Below are 24,061 nucleotides of genomic sequence, written 5' to 3'. Positions count from 1 at the left end.
TTTATTTCAACCATTATGACGGTCAAGCATTAATCGCCTTGCAGCACAATGAAGTTATTTTTGTCGGTTTGTTAAAGAGATTTGGCTTTTATTAATCTTTTGCACTGAGGCAGTCAATTTATTTGAAAGGAAGTTTTTAACTTCACTCTGTTGGCTTGTTTTAACTGTTCGCTGCATTTCAGGTGCACATTTTCCATCTTCTAGCTTGTGTGGCATTATGCCATAATAAAGAACCAAACATGAGATAATACAGTAGTGGTACTCAAGAAAATGTACATCCAAGTCTGGACATATGAACGTGCACTTTAAGCCAAATTATGCATTTTAGTATGGTTTCGGTGGTCTTGAAGTATCCTCTGATGTCTTCTTTCTTTTATGATATAATGCAGGATCTTTTAATATTTTACACATACAAACATATGGGCTTCCTGTGTCATCGTAGCTGCGCAAGTGCAGTGACACCTCTTATCTGGCACACTCTGGCAACTGCTCAAACAAACCAATTTCTAACAGGTCACGGGAAAATATTACAAATAGTGGTTTGAAAAGTGTTACTTCCAAAGTAAATTTCCTTTTAAGCAAGATGAACTATATGCGAGAATGTACGATGAATTTCTTAAATCACAGAGCGTATGACTCTCATTTAAAAATCAACTCTTTGAGGACGACCATCTAGAAGAATTTCGAGCCCAGAAGATCAGACATTTATGTCGTTATAAAAATTTTTACTGGCACATTTGTGTGATTTATCTTAAAAGTGTAACATGCGCAAAAAAGATCAACATTATATGTGGAAGCCTAGCTTCTCTTGCAGCTTATTAATCTTAGATACTAATATTATATGTGAAAGCTTTGTTTTTCTTGTAGCAACATTATGTATATTAATTTAAACCAGTAACTTTTCTTATTTGTGTGTGCGCGCTACTTAAGACTGATCTTGCTATTGGCTGACTACATCACATGTCCTGTGCTGTCATCAGCTGGTGAGATCACATGACATGAGCTATGACTGGCTTACAAAAGCGCGTCGCAATCTCGATTTCAATGCTTTGGAAAGTAACGTGGTGTTTGATGGAATTTGAATTTATGTGTTCATAACACAAAAATATGTAGCATACGTGTTGCTGCACATCAAAGGTCTTTCCAAAATGCGTCTCCCCCCCCCCCCCCCCCCCCCCGGAGTTTCGTTTTCTAAAGTGCCAGTAAATTCTACGTTGGTGTATAAAACCCATCTAAAGGATTGACATATTTTACAGTGCCGAGGAAAAGTATACTGTCCCTTGACATGGAAAAAGTGTATTTTCACCCAGAAGAAAGTGTATTTTCAACCGGGAAATCCGGGAAAAATCCGGGAATTTTTTTTTCCTTGTCCATGTATACACCCTGATATAGAGCCGATAAATGACTTCTTCCCAAACCTTGATCACTCCTGTTTTCTTAAGTCAGATACATCAGTTTGTAGCGGAGACACATGCACATGATCCTTTATGAACTGCCAAAGGTAAAGATCGCATGGCGTCAGGTTGGGTGAATGTAGAAGCCATACAAAATAAGCTTTGTCATCAGGCCCCATGGGGCTAGTCTAACATTTGGGTACAATGTTGTTTAACCAATTGGGTACTGAATTATGCCGGGCAGACAGGGCACTGTCTTGATGCCAGATAGTGTTCTGTAGTTCAGCTGCTTTCAGTTGGGGAAAGAGTCAAGAGTTATAGTGCATCAAAATAAGAAACACTAGTTACTGTTACTTCACCGAAAAAGAAAAGGCCATAAACTTTCCACCAGGATAGGGCACAAAAAAATTCCATTTAGGGAAGTGTCATTGCAGTTGTGCCACCTTGTTGCGACTTGCTGACCCCAGATGTGCACATTATGTGTGTTCACATTTCTGTTTATATGAAACGTCAATTTGACACTAAAGACGACGTGATCCAGAAATTCTTCATTGTCATGCAGCAGCATTTTGTTTGCAAAGTTTGCATGTAAACTGTAGCCTGTAGGCTTTAGAGCTTCTAACAATCACAAATAATAAGGACATAGTTGTAAGTGTTTCCTTAATAGTATCCACATAGTTGTCACTGGAATTGTTGATTCACTACTAGCCTTCCGAACTGATGCCTTGGGGCTGTGAGTGAAACACACTCAGTCGTTAAACTCTGTCTTCAGTCACATTCGATCGTCCTGTACTCTTGCAGACAGCCAGTATCTTCATCTACAGATGTTGTAATCACTTGGGAGATTACAATGGGACTAAACACAGAATGCACAATGCTCTGTAACAACAGATTCAGTCCTTGCAAACTGTAAAACACAAATAGCTTTCTTTTCACTACTCACCAATTTGCCATTAGAGCTTTCTAACGAAAGACGTTGGAAAACAGTGCGTGCACATACAGGTATTTGAAGATAACTCTTTGAAGATAACTCATTTGATGTACTAGAGTCATTTCAAAACTCTCGCACACTGGGGATGCATGACATATTATGATGGCATGATCAAGTTAAAGTTCATGTCAGTTATGAATGAGACTTTAGGTGTGTTGCTAGTATATGTGTTTGCCGGTTCGTGTGGCTATGTCATGAATGATTACATTTTAAAATGGAAGCTGAAACTGCGTCAGGTCGGATTATGCGTAGTGACCAGTGTTCTTACATCAAAATCAAATACCTACCTGGAAAGAACACAGTGGAAATTTACAATGCCTTGAGAGGTGTATGGGAATAGTAGAGTGGATCGTATTGAAGTATCTCAGTGGTCTGCTCTTTTTCAATAAGATTAGGTAAGCACTGAGGACAACCGAAGAAGTGGAAGGCCATCAGCTACAACAGACTATACCTCTTAGGTTATTGTTAACGAAATTTCAAGAGGATTGATGAAAAACTTGTGAGGAAATACATATGAAGCCAGAATGTGTCACTTCAGTTCACAGAATCATAATGCACAATTTAAAGCCGAGAAAATTGGTGCCAGGTGGATTCCACATGATGTGAGTGAATAGCAAAAAGCAGGGTGCAAAAGAATCACAGAAAAATTGCTTCAATGTTATTCAAGAGAGGGAGAACAGTGTCCGAAAAGGATTGTTGTACTTGATTTGGTGGAACCTGTATATGAAATTTAACCCAGAACTGAAGTTTTGTCATCACAATGTAAAAGTTCTTCCTCCACGCCCAAAAAAATTCTGCCGCCAACGATCAAAAGTGAAACTGATGATCTTTGTGTATGACATGAATGGAGTCATAGCTACAAATAGAGTGCCCCAGGGGTTGTCTGAGACAGGCACATTCTACAAGCTGTTTCTGCAAAATGCTTTGTGCCTGAAATTTCATCAAAGAAGGCCTGACATGTTTGCTGCTATGTCCTCATTTTTCATGAGGTGAGTCAAGTAACAAGACAGCTCAACAATGAAAGTGCCCATCCAGAATACAGGAGTTGGCAAAACGTTGGGAAGCTGTCATAAACAAGAATGGAGATTACATGGAAAGCATGTAAAATAAATTATTTTCTTCAGTTCTGTCGTACAGTGTGCAGAACTTTTGAAATAACCCTCACATTGTTTATAATTATAAGTTGAATTAATAAATACTATAAAGCCTTAAAACCCCTGTATTCATTTTGAAACTCGTGGTACATGTGACATACTAATTCACCATTGTAGACACAGGCAATAAGCTAGTTGGATATAAGTAAGCTTCATTATAATCTACACACTAAGCATGGTATGCATTTAAACTGTGAAGGAAAAGGTTCATAGCTGATCGTGTCAGCAATATAATTAAAGAAAGTATACAACGAAATAAAACTGTCTATGAAAACAGTTGGTTAACATCTTGCACTTGAGCTCGATGCTAAAAGTAACACTGGAAAGGGAAAACGTTAAAAATAAATCTCTTACTGTAATGCAAACAAATATTTGCTGCATTATAATCAAAATAGTAGAATTAGAATATTTCCTGAAAATGTTGTTTTTTGTCTGTCAGAACAATGGCTTTAAGATGATAGGCAGCATTTTATCTTCCTTGAGTTTATTCCTTTGGGACACTATGTGCAGAAATGAAAGAATGAATGCAGAGAATACCACTATTGTTCGCTTATGTATGTAGGGACAGACCTTAATGAGAGATGTAAATACCAGTGGCAGATGCTGAGGCATTACATTGGTGGTGCCAAAAAACTTTACATATTTCATAAGATATTATATCAAACAAAACGTATAGAGAAACAGAAATAAACACTTATTATAACAGTATCCTTCTTATGCACAGTAAGAGATTGATATATTCCTGGAGAACATGATAGCAAGTAATTGTATGAGAGAGAGAGAGAGAGAGAGAGAGAGAGAGAGAGAGAGAAGGGGGGGCGTGGCGGGGGGGGGGGGGGGGTGAGATGTAAAAAGTAACACAAACTCCGAAAATCTCTCTCGCACACACAAATGCACATGTGTACACTCATATCAACAGCAGAACTATTCACTCCTCATGGGGTATGATTAGTCACTTTTACATGGCAGTCATAAAAGAAGGGGAGGAGGAGTGTTTTGATGTATAGCTGCTTAAGATACTGGTGGAGACCAGGCTTGAACTACCACACGACACCACCACCAACGTCAGCTAACAATTGCACTCTAGCCGTTACTGAATGATATATGTGCTCCGCTTTGCTTTGAGTTGTTGGTTGTTTCCTTTTCTTATTTTGATATGAATGGAGAGAGGAATCTTACTCTGTCACAGGGTTTGAATATGACTCTCACGACACCAGATGGAATCAGTGATCCAGATGTACATTATTACATTGGTTCTGCCTTCTCAGGAGCACAGAACATGGATGTAGACTGCCAGCCCTGTGAGAGGGAGGCGTGGCTTGTACCCCCACTTGCTCTCATTCCCTCAACAGCCAAAACTCATCGTTTGTTTTACGTTTGTGGTTGACTGCCAGAAAACTACAACATGAGTGCCAGTAGGAGAGATAATAGAGCATGTATAAATTATTCGAACTTGTAATCTGTATTTTGAGAAGCAAATTTAATCGAATTACCAAAATTTAAAATTAAAAGCACTGTACTTGCCAAAAGTAGCAACTCCATGACTTTGGGGAGACTGCTTCAAAATAATTAGTAGGAACAATATTGTTAATTGATTCATCGCTCCTTGTTGTTGGCAGTTAGATCTGTCATCTCAGATTAAAATGTTCATTTTACACATGATTGACTTTTCACAGGATAGTATCCCTACAGCACTCAGATGTTGCTCTTTCATGGTGTTTCGTGGGAACGTTTTAATTCTCTTGAGCATTGAGAAAATGTTCAAATGTGTGTGAATTCGGGAGGGGGTGCGCAGTCTGTGACATGGCGCCTCTAATTGCGTGGCCACTCTAGGCAGCCTTGAGCATTGAAAAGCGCCGCTCGGTTTCTGATGTTGATATAGGCTTCGTGATTAGTAGTTTTGAAACCTTAACACTCTCATCAAATGGGTCACGAAGTTCACCCTCTTGAATCGGCGAAAGAAATGGAACTGCTGCAGAAACAGCTCTCAACTCATGCCTATCGTAGAAGAATTGAAACTCACTCTTCAACCTTTTTTTTGTCTTTAATTTCGTGGTACTTGTCTGGAAAATTTGTGATGTATTTGTCAAACTGATTTACAAAAAATAAGTTGGCTGCAATGAGGTATCCAGTGAACTGAAAATGTAGTTTTATTTCAGAAAGAATGGCATCAGTACACACTTCCAAAGCACCTCTTTTTTTTATGCCCATTAAGAATCGGTGGCTTCTGGGCTGGCATGATTTCGTAATTTTCAAAACTATTCTCGTTAAGGATGGAGTCAGTGTCATCTCCTGATGTTTTGCATTACTGCTTCATAGTTCTGGTTGCCTTGTGTCGCTGTGGTCAGTTTGGTTATCTTCTTCTGAAGCTGATTAAAAAAATATGACTGCATGAAGCATTATCTTACAGAAAAATGATAGCAAGAAAATGAATTCATTATCTTGCAGTCTTTGTTTATATGAACCAACTTTTTCAATAGTAGTTGGTAGTTTTATGCTCTCACTTGCTTCTGTGACTTTCAAAGCAGTAATAAGAGTTTTCCCTGTTTTCAAAAACATCTTTTACTACTCGCAAATGGTAATTCCATCTTGTCACACACACGGGGCAAGCTTTTTTGAATAATGCTATGCAACACTTTTGATCTCTATGGTGAGTAAGAAAAGAAAGAAGAATTACCTGAAAGATGTCCAAAAAAGTTGCAGGCCTTACGATTGACAGAGACTGCCGTAGACATAAGGTTGAACCGAAGCGCATAACAATGGATGTATTTTGCATTTGGATATTTGTCTTTAGTTAATTTCTGAACCCCGTTTGACTTGCCACTCATAACGTTTGCACCATTGTAACTCTGAGGTATTGGTTATTAGTTTTGCGCAATCATTGCCAATTAATGGTTGAATGTCTTTCAGAATACTCTCAGCTATAGTATGAGCAATCTGACTTTCTGGATTAACAAAGTTCCAAAATCTTTCAACAGGTTTTCCCTCAACAACATAATGAAAAACAATAACCAATTCAGATTTGCAAGATACAGTTGTGCATTCACCCGCCATTATTACAACGTAATCGGCATATTTTATTTCTTTACGAACTTCATCATGGTACACTTTCAATGTGCATTGCAGTAGTTTGCTGTGAACAGTCTTAGAAATGCCTTTGCACACTGATGCCTTAATGAGATGTACTTAAAGATCTTGATCCAGTTCCGCAGTGAACTGAACTAGCTCACAAAAAATCCCCTTATTTTGAGAGCCAGTTCCAAAGCACCACAGAACCGAATACAGTTTACAGTTAAATTCAATATATATCTATTCTTTTTTACACATTTGTTGTGGCTGTCAATTGTTAGTCTATATTGTGAATCTAATTTCTGCGGAATGTTGGTTTTGCCTAGAAATGAAAGACTGAGCACATTGTTTATGTGTCACTTTGACATTTCATTTTAGACCATATATGCCCAATATCAGTTATTCCGCTCATAAACCAATGAACATCTCCCCCAAAAGACACACAAGGAAAACAAATACAGCGTTGCTTTCTTCACAATCACAAATCCATTTCTTCTTTTGGCAAATTTCTGGATTGCTTTTTTGTTTGCATTTTTAATAACTCATTTACTTTGTTCATGTTTACTTTTTTCACAGTCAACTGAATTTTTACATACAGATAACACTGTGCAGACAGTTACATCTGGTCAATTACCTGACCTCGCAGTAACTACAACGTGTTTCTACAGAACTGTATTACACGAACGTAGTGAGTAGAAACAGAAATACTAAACCTTTGTTTGGAAAACAGATGCTCAGCATATGGTGAATACATTAGTTTTTTTTCTGTGACAATAGTACTGCTGTTGTGAGATACACCAACATTGAAATAATGCCTCTTAGTTTCAAAATCTAAGGACATAACTAGATTAAATTACATATAACTACTTGTAACAATGTTTAAGTGTATTATTTCCGTATTCAATTTAATTAAGCATTAATTATCATTTAGGAATGTATTAGCATTAACTTGCAGAAAGATTGTAAAACTGGATTACAATAAATCTGCGCCCTGATTTATTCTAACATGATTGCTAGATGGCAGATCGTGCTTATATTGGTCCTGCACTTTACTGTCTCTGGCCGAAGGAACATAAAGCTCTGAGTCAGACTGGCTGTGGCTCCACCACCGCCATAAGAAGCATGTAGAAACCAACGGCTGAGCCTTTCACACAGCTTTTATGAGGACAGATGGTGCCAATCTGGAGTTGCCTGCAAGCTTCAGAAAACTACCACGAGAGAGTGCCCAGCGAAACGCGTCTCTTCAAATCAGAAAATACATACTTCGAAACAATGTTCACATAGATTTCTCTTTCTTTCTTTTTTATACAAGTGGTGCCACAGCACAGTGGCACTACTTCAGAAACCACCCCTGGTAAATACATTTTCTCAAGACTTGAACTAGTTGTTATGAAAATAGTATAATCAAAAATCAGAATCATTACATGTATAGCCAAAACCCTGAAGAATATAAACAAGAACATTTTTTAACCAGTGGAAAGCCCAGGATGGGATAACAACAGTATTATGAAAAGGATAGATTGCTACTCACTGCATAGAAACATTGAATCACAGATAAGCTCAATGAAAAGACTACTACACATTTGAATGTTCAGCCAAAAGGCCTTCTTTGGAAATAGAGAATACATGCACAGTCACACAAGAACAACTCGCATACACATGACCATTGTCTTTTGCTGCTATGGCCCGAGTGGCTTGAGACAGTGGCCGTGTGTGTGCAAGTTTGTGTGTGTGTGTGTGTGTGTGTGTGTGTTTCCTACTTCTGAAGGACATTTTTGTTTGAAAGCTTAGCTGTTTAACAGTCTTTCATTGTGCCTGTCAGCAACTCAATGGCTGCTCTATGTGGTGAGTAGCAATCTGTCCTTTTCATAAGAACATTTTTTTAAATATCTTAAGATCTACACAAACAACAACTCGCACAGAATTAAGCGTGCATGGTTATATTTTTCAAGGAATATGTATGATTCCAGACTTGTTAGTGGAGCTCTGGAAGATCGTGAATCTCTACTTTTAATGTTCTGCTGTGAACAGTGCTCAAAATTGGACTTATCAGTCAACAGTAACCTTTGTGTTGAATGGATAAGAGGGCTGAAAGACAAATATACAGGGCTAAATTATGGGGCTATTATGAACGATTCATTCATCTTCAAAGCTTCACAGGGTGTTCCAAAACTATTCATTCAAATTAATGCAGGAGGTAGAGACCATCAAAACAAATGTATTTTGATAAGGCACATATGGTCTCTGAAATCAACTTGTGACATTAGGGAACATTTTGTTAGTGGTGCTGATGTAAGCTGTTGTCAGTTTGCGGATTGGAAATGTGTACTGACACGCAAAACTGCCCTGTGTGTGGATGGTTGGCTCAGAGGTGTGCTTGGGAACACACCTATTGATTTGCAAGCATCGCCACCTTGTGACAAGGACCAATTCAGTTGCAGTCATTAGCACCTTGTGATGACAACAGTGACCATCTAGTGGTTTACATACGCTGAACAAGCTGACCTGCATCTGGTATATGGTTCTGTGAATGGAAATGTGCTACCTGCAGTGAAAGAGTATTGACAGTGCTTTCTCAAGCAAAGGGTGCCACAACACCAGACATTCAGATGTCTGCATTGCGTGCTACATGAAACAATCACTTTCTATGTAAGTATGCTTGATACAGATCGGTATCAAACAGTGCGAACTCCCTAAATGGAAGATAAGATTCTGCAACATGTTGAAGACAATTGAAGACAATCCACCTTCGAGCAGACGATATAGTGCACACTTCCTTGGCATTGGATATAGCCCTGTGTGGAATGTGTTACATGATGAGTAGCTTCATCCTTTCCATCTTCAGTGTGTGGTAGCACTAGCACCTGAAGATTTTTTCCCATAATGCATGCAGTTCGCACAGTGATTTTTACAACAGACTGCCCTGCACTCCTTATTTCTGGCTGAGGTCTGTACACTGAGGAGGCTTTGTTTACTTGTGAAGGCTGTTTAAATTTCCAAAATTCATATGTTTTGGCACCCGTGAATCAATGAGGTACTCAACCTAGTGCTCATCAAAAGCAATTTGGCAGTGTGTGGGACAATATTGTTGGTGATAGGTTGATTTGAACATACATTATTCTATTCCATGTCAATAGTTGGAGATATCGCATCTTCGTGGAACATGTGTTGCCAGAATTGCTGGAGGATGTACTTTGGCATATTAGACAAGGCACAAGGGGGTGCCAGCCCATTTCAGCATTGTAGTGAGTGATCATTTGAGAGCCATCTTTGGAAATGATGGATCAGCCCGGCCACTGTGGTCACCTGACCTCTTGTATGAAGGAGCTGCTGTATGAAACTGTTGTGGAAACAGGAGGAGGCCTCATTGCTAGAATTGCTGTTGTTGGTACCATTCCGGACGTGCCAGGGTCTTCAAACTGGCATGACAGTCAACGGGCCCATAGTCCATACCAATTCAGGCAGGCTAGGAAAAAATTGTACCTTCATAGTTCTGGATGTTATTGAATTTAGCATATGTTAAAATGAAGGACTAATTAAAGAACACGTATTTCTTTTTATTTTCTCCATAAAAAATTCTGCTTTGAGATACAGCCTTGCATAGATGACACTGATACCATTTTGAAGATGCGAACTTTGGAAAAAAATTTAAAATGCTGTATCTCTGGAACAGTTCTAGATATTTTGTTGGTTTTTTTACTTGAAATATAATTGCTATAAGATTACAAAGAAGTCCTTCATTTGGACTTACCTGTCAAAGTTCTTTTACTATAAAGTTCTGAATTTTTTTATAATTTACGTTTTTTTTCCCGAAAATGCCAATCCATAAAATTTTTATTGTTTGTTGTTGATTAGTACCATATAGTTCTACATTCCCTGAAAAGGAGAGCTTCCACTTTTAGGTTGAACACTTTTGATAGACAATTGAAATTGCAGGCCTCACATTTCCTGATTTGTCTACCATATACTTTGATACTGATGGAATGTGGTTCTAAATTGTTTCCTTTGAAAATGTATCTGGAATAATAGTTAAAACTTGCACCTTTTCACTGTAGGATGCACAATATTCAACAGCTGAATCGATATTTGTAAAAAATTCGTGGCAAGAAGTGAAAGAGTGCTTTGGCTCATTTTCTTCTGAAGATGGAATTTCTGCTTTGAAGAGTGTGGTCAGTTTTGCTGTAGTGTATTTAGTAATTTCTCTATGCTTTCTTGATGCCTTGAGCTTATGACTCGACTTCACTGACCATGGTTTCTAAACAGGATTAACACCTACCTCTGTAGGTGACTGATTCAGGGTGTTTAGTTCTTCCTTTATTGATGTAAAATCTGCATCATCTGCACCATATTCACCTTGTCCAGATACTATCATTGTTGTTATTGTATCAAAACATTTAGAACACAAAAAGTCAACACTGGAAACATCTTCACATTGAAACAGTCTTCAAATAAGAACACCTACTGCCAACCTGAATGAAGTCTATTTATGTTTGTCTTATGTATCACTCTTTTATGGATATGCAAAACGTTAGCACACTTCACTCTCCTGTGGCCCCAGTCAGAAGACATTTTAAACATTCCTTTTCACAAAACCCACTGCAACTGTGTCAAATGGCAAATTCCTCATGAAAACACAGAACTCACTGGATGGTCTCAGATTTCTTAGAAGCCTCTTCAGTAAACAAATTAGCATTGAACAACTACAATACCTAAGCCGACAGTGAACAACCACAACAAGAAACTGACAAGAAACTACAACAAAGTGTAAGAAATAACTGCAACAAAGACAATAGAAATAAGCATTGTAACAAAAAATTAGTAAAAAACAATTTCAGTGAAGACGTACGTTTACCATTCAAAGTTAAAAAAAAGATTTTTTAAAATAAACCCTGTCCAACTTAAAAGTGGAACCTCTTCTTTACAGAGAATAAAGTACTACATGGTTCTAATCAACAACAACCAAAAAATCTAACTTTTTTCTGGATTGGCATTTTCGGGAAAAAAAAAAATTAAATATAAATTATAAAGAAAAAAGTTCAAAAGTCAACAGTAAAAGAACTTTGACAGATTTATCCAAACGGAGGATACCATTGTAATCATAAAGCAATTATCTTTCAAATAAAAAAACTCTAACAAAATATATAGAAATGTTACAGAGGTACAGCATTTAAAAACTTGTTTCGAAATTCACATCTACAAAATGGTGTTCGCAGTGTCATCATTGGCGGCCTGTGTCTCAGGGCAGGAATTTTTGTGGAGAAAACAAAAAATATGTGTTTCTTACTTACTCCTGAATTTTAACATATGCTAAATTCAATAACATCCAAGACTATGGAGGTAACCCCCCTGCCTGAAGTGTTACGGATTATGCCTACTGCTGTAATTAACATGCTGTACTACCTTGTGTGTGAATCGTTCCTAGAATTGCTGTCAGGCACCATATATAACATAACGAAATATATTTATTTTGATGTTCTCTACCTCCTGTAGTAATTTGAACGAATAGTTTTGTAACACCCTGTATATTTTCCAAAGCATTACATATACAATTATGATTGGTGCATGAAGCGAACCATAAATCCACCGAGTTTACATTTTGCACTCATCGATGAATGCCTCCTCTGGTCACATGACAAGTGTCCAAGCAGTAGTCAAGTTCATTCCGTACTATGAGTAGCAACATCCTGTTGATGGTCACCACAACAGCATTGATGTGTTCTTCTAGCTGTTCAGGTATTCTTGGAACTGAGGGTGGTTTACTAAACATGTTCGTTAATGTATCCCCAAAAGAAAAGGTCACACGGTGTTAGGTCAGGTGTCCTGGGGAACAGAGAGAACTGGGCCAGTACCAGTGCACAGTGCTCTATTTTCCATAATTCCTTCTGAATGTATGCTGCACTGTTATAACAGATAAACATCTTACATATTCCAACCCACACAAACTTTTTCCTCCCCCTAACAACCATGGACCTTGCCGTTGGTGGGGAGGCTAGCGTGCCTTAGCGATACAGATAGCCGTACCGTAGGTGCAACCACAACAGAGGGGTATCTGTTGAGAGCCCAGACAAACGTGTGGTTCCTGAAGAGGGGCAGCAGCCTTTTCAGTAGTTGCAAGGGCAAGAGTCTAGATGATTGACTGATCTGGCCTTGTAACAATAACCAAAACGGCCTTGCTGTGCTGGTACTGTGAACGGCTGAAAGCAAGGGGAAACTACAGCCGTAATTTTTCCTGAGGGCATGCAGCTTTACTGTATGATAAAATGATGATGGCGTCCTCTTGGGTAAAATATTCCGGAGGTAAAATAGTCCCCCATTCGGATCTCCGGGCGGGTACTACTCAAGCGGATGTCGTTATCAGGAGAAAGAAAACTGGTGTTCTACGGATCGGAGAGTGGAATGTCAGATCACTTATTCGGGCAGGTAGGTTAGAAAATTTAAAAAGGGAAATGGATAAGTTAAAGTTAGATATAGTGGGAATTAGTGAAGTTCGGTGGCAGGAAGAACAAGACTTCTGGTCAGGTGACTACAGGGTTATAAACACAAAATCAAATAGGGGTAATGCAGTAGTAGGTTTAATAATGAATAGGAAAATAGGAATGCGAGTAAGCTACTACAAACAGCATAGTGAACACATTATTGTGGCCAAGATAGATATGAAGCCCACACCTACTACAGTAGTACAAGTTTATATGCCAACTAGCTCTGCAGATGACAAAGAAATTGAAGAAATGTATGATGAAATAAAAGAAATTATTCAGATAGTGAAGGGTGATGAAAATTTAATAGTCGTGGGTGACTGTAATTCGGTAGTAGGAAAAGGGAGAGAAGGAAACATAGTAGGTGAATATGGATTGGGGCTAAGAAATGAAAGAGGAAGCCGCCTGGTAGAATTTTGCACAGAGCACAACTTAATCATAGCTAACCCTTGGTTTAAGAATCATGAAAGAAGGTTGCATACATGGAAGAACCCTGGAGATACTAGAAGGTATCAGATAGATTATATAATGGTAAGACAGAGATTTAGGAACCAGGTTTTAAATTGTAAGACATTTCCAGGGGCAGATGTGGACTCTGACCACAATCTATTGGTTATGACCTGTAGATTATAACTGAAGAAACTGCAAAAAGGTGGGAACTTAAGGAGATGGGACCTGGATAAACTGAAAGAACCAGAGGTTGTACAGAGTTTCAGGGAGAGCATAAGGGAACAATTGACAGGAATGGGGGAAAGAAATACAGGAGAAGAAGAATGGGTAGCTTTGAGGGCTGAAGTAGTGAAGGCAGTAGAGGATCAAGTAGGTAAAAAGAAGAGGGCTAGTAGAAATCCTTGGGTAACAGAAGAAATATTGAATTTAATTGGTGAAAGGAGAAAATATAAAAATGCAGTAAATGAAGCAGGCAAAAAGGAATACAAACGTCTCAAAAATGAGATCGACAGGAAATGGTGGTTACTGTTTAACGTCCCGTCGACAACGGGGTCATTAGAGACGGAGCGCAAGCTCGGGTTAGGGAAGGATTGGGAAGGAAATTGGCCGTGCCCTTTCAAAGGAACCATCGCGGCATTTGCCTGAAACGATTTAGGGAAATCACGGAAAACCTAAATCAGGCTGGCTGGAGACGGGATTGAACCGTAGTCCTCCCGAATGCGAGTCCAGTGTACTAACCACTGCGCCATCTCGCTCGGTGACAGAAAGTGCAAAATGGCTAAGCAGGGATGGCTAGAGGACAAATGTAAGGATGTAGAGGCTTATCTCACTAGGGGTAAGATAGATACTGCCTACAGGAAAATTAAAGATACCTTTGGAAATAAGAGAACCACTTGTATGAATATCAAGAGCTCAGATGGAAGCCAGTTCTAAGCAAAGAAGGGAAAGCAGAAAGGTGGAAAGAGTATATAGAAGATCTATACAAGGGCGATGTAAATGAGGACAATATTATGGAAATGGAAGAGGATGTAGATGAAGATGAAATGGGAGAAATGATACTGTGTGAAGAGTTTGACAGAGCAATGAAAGACCTGAGCCGAAACAAGGCCCCCAGAGTAGACAACATTCCATTGCAACTACTGACGGCCTTGGGAGAGCCAGTCCTGACAAAACTCTACCATCTGGTGAGCAAGATGTATGAAACAGGCGAAATGCCATCAGACTTCAAGAAGAATATAATAATTCCAATCCCAAAGAAAGCAGGTGTTGAGAGATGTGAAAATTACCGAACAATCAGTTTAATAAGCCACAGCTCCAAAATACTAACACGAATTCTTTACAGACGAATGGAAAGGCTAGTCGAAGCCGACCTTGGGGAATATCAGTTTGGATTCCGTAGAAATACTGGAACACGTGAGGCAATCCTGACCTTATGACTTATCTTAGAAGAAAGATTAAGGAAAGGCAAACCTACGTTTCTAGCATTTGTAGCCTTAGAAAAAGCTTTTGACAATGTTGACTGGAATACTCTCTTTCAAATTCTGAAGGTGGCAGGGGTAAAATACAGGGAGAGAAAGGCTATTTACAATTCGTACAGAAACCAGATGGCAGTTATAAAAGTCGTGGGACATGAAAGGGAAGCAGTTGTTGGGAAGGGAGTATGACAGGGTTGTAGCCTCTCCCCGATGTTATTCAATCTGTATATTGAGCAAGCAGTAAAGGAAACAAAAGAAAAATTCAGAGTAGGTCTTAAAATCCATCGAGAGGAAAAAAAAAACTTTGAGTTTCGCCGATGACATTGTAATTCTGTCAGAGACAGCAAATGACTTGGAAGAGCAGCTGAACGGAATGGACAGTGTCTTGAAAGGAGGATATAAGATGATCATCAACAAAAGCAAAACGAGGATAATGGAATGTAGTCGAATTAAGTCGGGTGATGCTGAGGGAATTATATAGGAAATGAGACACTTAAAGTAGTAAAGGAGTTTTACTATTTGTGGAGCAAAATAACTGATGATGGTCGAAGTAGAGAGGATATAAAATGTAGACTGGCAGTGGCAAGGAAAGCGTTTCTGAAGAAGAGAAATTTGTTAACATCGAGTATAGATTTAAGTGTCAGGAAGTCATTTCTGAAAGTATTTGTCTGGAGTGTAGCCATGTATGGAAGTGAAACATGGACGATAAATAGTTTAGACAAGAAGAGAATAGAAGCTTTCGAAATGTGGTGCTACAGAAATAGATTGTTGAAGATTAGATGGGTAGATCACATAACTAATGAGGAAGTATTGAATAGGATTGGGGAGAAGAGAAGTTTGTGGCACAACTTGACTAGAAGAAGGGATCGGTTGGTAGGACATGTTCGGAGGCATCAAGGGATCACCAATTTAGTATTGGAGGGCAGTGTGGAGGGTAAAAATCGTAGAGGAAGACCAAGAGATGAATACACTAAGCAGATTCAGAAGGATGTAGGTTGCAGTAGGTACTGGGAAATGAAGAAGCTTGCACAGGATAGAGTAGCATGGAGAGCTGCATCAAACCAGTCTCAGGACTTGAAGACCACAACAACAACAACAACAACAAACTTTTTTGTTGCTTTGTCACTATTTTGCGAACACATTGCACTCGTAACGTTCAACTGATGGGATCAATGCAAACTTGGTGAGTTTATGGCTCTATTCATGTACCAGTAATATGTGTACATGTAATACAGGTTGAGCACAAAGTCTTGCCCTGAATATAACAATTTATTACAGAATAACTGTTTGACATAATAATTTACATTTGATGCCATTACATAGGTTAGTGTTACTAGTTTTTTTAAGACCACTTATGTTAGTAAACGTCAACGTATGCTCCCTTGGTAGGTTGGAGAACGTCGAGGCGGTATTCCAGTTCCTGCCAGGTGTTTTGTAACATGTGTTCTGTTACAGTACCCACAGCAGCTTTTATCCTAGCCGTCAGTTCGTCGATGTCAGCAACTGGTGTGACGAAGACTCTGTCCTCGATATAGCCCCAGAAAAAAAAAAAAAAAAATCAAGGGGTGTAATATCTGGAGAGGGGAATAATGTCCAGATCAGTGGACTGGAACGTACGGTCCAACTCCCGGCCACCCCGCTCTCCATTTATCCCCTCTCCAGACATTACACCCCTTGACTTTTTTTTCTGGGGCTATATCGAGGACAGAGTCTTTGTCACACCAGTTGCTGACATCGACGAACTGACGGCTAGGATACAAGCTGCTGTGGGTACTGTGACAGAACACATGTTACAAAATACCTGGCGGGAACTGGAATACCGCCTCGACTTTCTGAGCTACCAAGGGAGCATATGTTGAGGTTTACTAACGTAAGTGGTCTTAAAAAAACTAGTAACACTAACCTATGTAATGGCATCAAATGTAACTTATTATGTCAGGCGATTATTCTGTTATAAATTTTTATAATCAGGGCAAGACTTTGTGCTCACCCTGTACTTTGAAAAATATAAGATTTTGAAAATGAGTAAATCATTTGTAGCATCTCTTTATTAATTGATAGATTACTGGATGTTAGTTGGGACATATATGGCCATTTCTCTTGATTGCTTGACTTAGAAGGTAAAATTATTTACTCTACCAAGGACCATATACTGTAGTATGTGACATAAATTTCAACCTTTTTGCTTCTGTCTGTTCCTGAGGGAAGGTAATTTTAAAATAGAGACAACAAATTAAAAAATAATTATTATGTGATATAATTATAAATTATCAATGGGAAGTATGCTGTAAGTTTTGATGAGTGAGTTTGTGAGTATTGAAATATGTGGCATAAATGTCTGTATATTTTGACTGTGTTGGCTTAGATGCCAGTGGACCATAGACCTTAGTATTTGACATAAATTGTAATTTGATACCTGTACCTGTTCCTGAGTAGAAGTGTTTGTAACAGTCAGACAGACAACAAAGTTATCATTTAATAGTTCCGATTTTACCGACTGAGATTCGGAACCCCTACCCTGACCAAAAACTTGCTTGTGAACAGTACATGGAAGATACTTCCATCAAATATAAAGCAACATGGGATGTTATCAGACAAAAGAATTTCAAAATCCACATAGAAGACATACTTCTCGATTCTGAAGAAGTGATTGGTTACTTCCTGGAGGGGGCACATACACTAATTACATGTGTCTATGTTGTACTGAATTTGGTTATTGCTTGTGTGTTGATAAATGCCTCACAGTGTAGATTAAAATTTTACTGTAAATTATGTAGTTTTTTCCTCTAAATTTTGTATACAATTAGGTGTTCTGCGAGGAAGTTTGCTACATCCAGAATAGAAGTCCTATGGACAAACAACTACTTTCAAAAACTGAGCAATAATGTAAACATTTTGCTAGCAGCCATTCAGCATTCTAGAGATTTCAAAAACATAATTTTTCAGAATTGTATTCACAGATGTCCACTTTACATTAAAATTCTGTTACCTTAGCTTCAGTGTATGACCTTTTTTTCCGTTAGTCACAGTAACAATGCTTCTTGATCATGGGTCCCATAATTTTGTTAGTTGAATTTGAAGACTTTGTGAAAGCAGCAGCAGCAGAAGTAATAATAATAATAATAATAATAATAATAATAATATGTTAATTTGTAATTAGTAATTGGTAAGGAACTGGGAGATTAGCTAGTGATACACTTTGAATATTGCTGTTGACCTTAATGGAAAGAGGAGAGTTATGTTTATGTGCTTTGCATTACATTATAAATTTAATTACTTGATTCTAATTTGAAAATTGTTATATTTGTGTCGTCATAAGTAGTGAGCCTTACATTTTTATGATGTATTGTTTAAGTTTATGTTGATGAGTAACTATCTGGTGAGTGTGACATGTAACCTATCACAGCGATATTTATGTCAGAAGTTTTTTTTAAAGTTTTTGTAATGTTTATTCAGAAATAATAGGGGTGCAGTTATGTAACATGTATGCAAACTTTCTACAGGTGGACTTGACGGACTCTCCTCCACCACCGCCGCCGCCACCACCACCAGTTCATGAGACCGAAGGCTCTGTCAGTAATAGTGGCCATATTGGGCTCTTGCGACACAACAGGCAGCGTACGTCGTCTCCACGAAGTCCCCCTCAGGCTCCGGCCTTTTTTCCCACCACCTCTAATATAGAACGACGCCCGGAGTCACCACCTAATAAACGCCGCCGTTGGTCATCTACTCAGCAGCCAATCGCAAAACCTGCTGCAGTGTCTGTGACCAGTAGGAAATGTGACGATGAGGGAAGTGGGTCCCCACCACCACCACCTTCTCCAGCCAGAAGGCCAGTTACGGATCAGACCCCAGACACCACTGAAATTGTGCCACCGACGTCAAACCCTCCTGTCAAAATGGAAATGCCCGATTATGTTGATGAATCTCGGACTCGTGCTGATCAGGGTCAGATGCCCAGTGGAACAGCTGTCGAAAATGACTCTCTTGCGAGCATGGCACAACTTGTTGCTGCAAAAACTGAGGGTGCTTCATCACCGACACAAGGAGTGAGTTCGGCTCCGCCAGATTTGTCAGATCTTTACGGAGGGAGCTCGCGGGATGCAGGGGCCACTTCGGACAGCTTGTCTGCTGTTGAACTGTGTAAGTACATAGTGTCTTTGTGTGTGTGTGTGTGTGTGTGTGTGTGTGTGTGTGTGTGTGTGTGTGTGTTTGAGAGAGAGAGAGAGAGAGAGAGAGAGAGATAAAGTGGTGTGTTAGAATTTTAAATATGTTTTCAGTGCTGAACTTAAAAACTAATTCATTCCAGAAAAAAAGTGGAGATATTCTTGTCTGCTGTTCTCTTCCGGAAACTGGTTTTTATACATAAGTCAATTTATGTGTAATAAGTGCAAGGACAGACTTATCAGACTTATATGTGACATGCAAGGTGGCTAGTTACATGCAGTAGTGCCATGGTACTGTGCAAGATCATCTATAAAACAGGAGATAGTGTTTCTGAGGCTGATGCTGTGTTCCTTGACTTCCAGGAAGCATTCATTAGGATTCCATACTCTCAACTAGTCAAATGAAAAAGAGCTCACAGAATATCAGACCAGTTTTTTGATTGACTTGGAGATTACCTACCGTACATAACTTAGCATGAAAATAAATTGTAAGACATGAAAGTAGCATGATGAATGCTCCAAAAAAGTGCTATATGACTGCAACTGTTTGCAACATGTGTAAATGTCATGTGGGCTGACATCAGAAGCTCCGTAAGAATGCTGTATATAGTGTAGCCTCAATGCCAGAAAGTTGTAGTGAAGCATACAAAGAGTAGCAGAGGCCAAATGATTGATGCTCAGATCAACAATTGGTCCTAAACTCGAACAGGTTCAACATATTGTACTTAAATATGTGGAAAAAGTCATCATTCGTTGATTACATTATTGGTGATCACTCATTGAAAGCAATGTAAAATATCTTGTAGTAAGCATTTATAGCAATTTAATATTGGGCAAGCACATAACACAACTTGTAAAAAGGGCTATGCCAGACTCGGATATCTAAGACAAACCTTCTCTTAAATGCATGCCATGTGGAAATCAAGCTGGTAGTATAAGAGAAATTTGAGGCTATTTAGAGGATTACCGATAGCTGTTCTTCCCAGACACTATTTGTGAATGGAACAGAAAGAACAAGGAATGGTAATGGTAATTAACATGTGCTTCACCACTCCTTATAAGGTGGCTAGCAAATTTCAGATGTAGCTATAGGATGTTTACTCTTTGGCACTTGAAATAAATACAGTCAATGGGCACATGTGTTTCCTTACAGAATCACACTTGATAGGGTTATACTTCAGTTTCAAAATATAAACCTATCAAGACACTGGTGTACTCTGAAGCTGTGCTACGATGTGTTAATATTTGATGGTTTTGTGCTATGTAAAACTTAGAAACACATGAGAAAATAAGTTTGTGGCATCAGTGCTTTGTATGTGTATAATGAGTTTTAGTACTGTTAAGTTTTATTTACTTTATGTTTGACGAATCAGAGATCTTTTACTATGCTGAAAAATGAGCCAATCAGTTTATAAACTCAATAGTGGGAAATATGGTAACATGCTGACAATTTATTTGTGTTTTTTACACCAATTTTAAGCTACATCTATGGAATTAAAAATTAATTCAACAATGGAAAATTCAGGATTGAATGTACAGACGGAGTATAGCTGCTTATGACACTGAGGTAATTGGAAGGTGTTCAGTTGAATTTGCCTGCTAATAGATTAAAAGTGTTGATCAACAGTGCCCAATCACAAGTCTGGTTGTCACTGAACTTGGTTAAGTTGTGACTGTTTTTCCTGTTTGTCAGAGAGGCGATATGACACTGTTGATGATGACCTGACTTGGATGGTGATGTCCAGCATTGTCCCCTCATCATGCTGTTTGGGAGGAATAGGTTGTATCCCAGCACTAGCTTCACCCTCTCACTTTTTCATAATCAATAGAAGCAATACTGCAGTTGACACAAGATTATCACAGACCTGTGTGCTAGACACATGCACTTGAGATACAACACTTACACTTCACGAAGAAAATGTGATATTATAAGCAAAGTGAGAAATAGATGAGTAGTAGTCCCTGGGATTTGCCAATCAGTGATTCTTTACAAATGTACTTGTTTTCCTTCACATTACTGGATCACAATAATTATATTGTCACTTCAGTTTTTTATAACAGTTAACATTAAAGTATCAAAATAGTGTATATAATGAAACGAATTTATTCACTTGTGGAGTGTAGTCGAATTAAGTCGGATGATTCTGAGGGAATTAGATTAGGAAATGAGACACTTAAAGTGGTAAAGGAGTTTTGCTATTTGGGGAGCAAAATAACTGATGATGGTTGAAGTAGAGAGGATATAAAATGTAGACTGGCAGTGGCAAGGAAAGCGCTTCTGAAGAAGAGAAATTTGTTAACATCGAGTATAGATTTAAGTGTCAGGAAGTCATATCTGAAAGTATTTGTATGGAGTGTAGCCATGTATGGAAGTGAAACATGGGCGATAAGTAGTTTAGACAAGAAGAGAATAGAAGCTTTTGAAATGTGGTGCTACAGAAGAATGCTGTAGATTAGATGGGTAGATCACATAACTAATGAGGATTTGTTGAACAGAATTGGGGAGAAGAGTTTGTGGCACAACTTGACAAGAAGAAGGGACCGGTTGGTAGGACATATTCTGAGGAATCAAGGGATCACAAATTTAGCATTGGAGGGCAGCATGGAGGGTAAAAATCGTAGAGGGAGACCAAGAGATGAATACACTAAGCAGATTCAGAAGGATATAGGTTGCAGTAAGTACTGGGAGATGAAGAAGCTTGCACAGGATAGAGTAGCATGGAGAGCTGCATCAAACCAGTCTCAGGACTGAAGACAACAACAACAACAACAACATCAACAATACTTGTGACAAAACTATGCAGTCAGTGATGGTATAGAATTTCTGCAATAATTGATTTATGTTTTCTATCATAATTGCGTGTGCCATTTGTCATTTTAAAAGGATTTTTTACTCTTCTGTTAATATTGTAAACAAACGAATATATTGGGTTGGTGCACATGTTCGTAGCATTTTTCCATAAGTTTAATAAACACAACAATACACATTGAAATGACTTTACTCATTAATAGTTTATTCTCCTTAACTATTTACAAGTGGGCTGTCAATGCTGGGGTAACATTTTGATTCCACAACTATATGAATCATGTGGTTTTGAAGTGAAGAACTCGTCGACCCATATTCGAAGTGCTTTTCCCTCCAGAAAGGTGTTCCTTGAAGATTGTTCGATAGATTGTGAACAATGTGGAAATCTGAGGGTGCAAATTCGGGTGAATATGGTGGGTGTGGAATGACTTCCCAGCCTAACTCCTGTACAGTATTTTTTGTCAGTCTAGCAGAATGCAGCCGGGTGTAACACAGAGTAGCATCACTTCACGCAGTCTTTCTGGTCGTTGTTCATGAATTGTGCCTTCAACGTCTCCGTTGTTGATAATAAATGTCAGCAGTGGTTGTTTTGCCTCAGGGAAGCAATTCATAGCACCCTGCCGCTGTTCCACCAAATGCATATCATTAATCTTTTGTGGATGCAAACAGATCTTCGTATGGAGAGTTACTGCATTTTTTGGGTTCAACCATTCCTTTCTTTTCCTTATGTTAACACAAAGACATCATTTCTTGCCACCAGTAATGATACAGGTTAGGAATGGTTGGTGTTTGTCAAGAGCCATTTGATGATGATGAAGCAGAGATGTAAATATGCCCACCCTGCTGATTTTTTTGATTTTGGGTTAGAGCAAGTGCTACCTATACACCCGATTTTTGAATGTTCCCCATTGCATGCAAATGTCGCACGATGGTGGAAGGATCACAGCTCTTCACACCTGTTAGTTCTCAGGGATCATTGTGGATTAATGCGTTTAAATGATCTTCATCAAATGCCAAAGATCTTTCTGGATGTGGAGAGTCACTAATGTCAAAACAATTCTCCTGAAAACAAGAAAACCATTTATTTAGTGTGCTCTGTCCAATGGCATTATTCCCATACACGATGCAAATGTTTCTGGCTGCCTCTGCTGCTGTCACCCTTGTATTGAACTCAAGCAGAAGAATATGTTGGACATGTCCCTGAGCTAACAACAAACATCAAAATGGATACAGGGATTGGTGAATACAGGGCGTCGTATCAAGACTGAATACCGTAACTCCCAAGTCCCCCAAAAATAAATGAAAAATATACCTATTCAAAAAAGCAGATAAAAATTTCCTTGACACCTTCCTGAGAGACAATCGCCGCTCTTTCAGGATTAACAATCTAAGTGCAGAGTAGGTGTGGCTCAACTTCAATGGCATAGTACTGACAGCAATTGAGAGATTAATACCAAGTAAATTAAAAAAATGATGAAGATGGTCCCCCCTTGGTACACAAAAGGAGTGGGAACACTATCGCAGAAAAAAGGAAAAAAGTATACCAAATTTAAATGAGTGCAAAATTCCCAAGATTGGCAATTTTTTGTAGATGCTCAAAATTTAGTGTGGACTACAATGCGAGATACGTAGAACAGTTTCCCCAATGAAACTTTGTCTCAAAATCTGGAAGAAAATCCAAGGAGATTCTTGTTGTATGTAAAGTATGCCAGTAGCTAGACAATCAATACCTTCTCTGTATGATAACAATGGAAATATTTTCAATGGCAGTGCTGCCAAAGCAGAGTTACTAAACACAGCCTTCTGAAATTCCCTCACCAGGCGACAAAGTAAATATTCCAGAATTCGAATCAAAAACAGCTGCCAACATAAGTAACTGAGAAGTAGATATCCTCGGGAGTAGTGAAGCCTCTTAAACCACTCAATAATAGCAACTCTTGTGGTCCAGACTGTATACTAATTAAGTTCCTTTCAGAGCACGCTGATGCAGTAGCCCCATACTAAATGACCATAACTGCTTGTTCGAGAAAAGATCTGTACTCAGAGACTGGAATGTTGCAGAAGTCACAAATTTTCAAGA

The 24,061-nt window shown here is 38.7% G+C and overlaps 1 protein-coding gene across 24 annotated transcripts in view; it reads left to right on the top strand.

The window, feature by feature from the left end:
- The window catches only part of LOC126335303 (broad-complex core protein isoforms 1/2/3/4/5-like), a 400,342-nt gene that overhangs the window by 36,617 nt on the left and 339,664 nt on the right, over positions 1-24,061 (top strand). For all 24 annotated transcript variants that reach the window (XM_049998420.1, XM_049998426.1, XM_049998423.1 and 21 more), the window contains one exon: positions 18,513-19,152. In XM_049998420.1, the coding sequence (XP_049854377.1) occupies positions 18,513-19,152 (640 nt within the window). The remainder of the gene's footprint in view (positions 1-18,512; positions 19,153-24,061) is intronic.

Source organism: Schistocerca gregaria, chromosome 2, assembly GCF_023897955.1.
Source record: "Schistocerca gregaria isolate iqSchGreg1 chromosome 2, iqSchGreg1.2, whole genome shotgun sequence".
NCBI classification, from domain to species: domain Eukaryota; kingdom Metazoa; phylum Arthropoda; class Insecta; order Orthoptera; family Acrididae; genus Schistocerca; species Schistocerca gregaria.
This window is presented reverse-complemented; position numbering and strand designations above follow the sequence as displayed.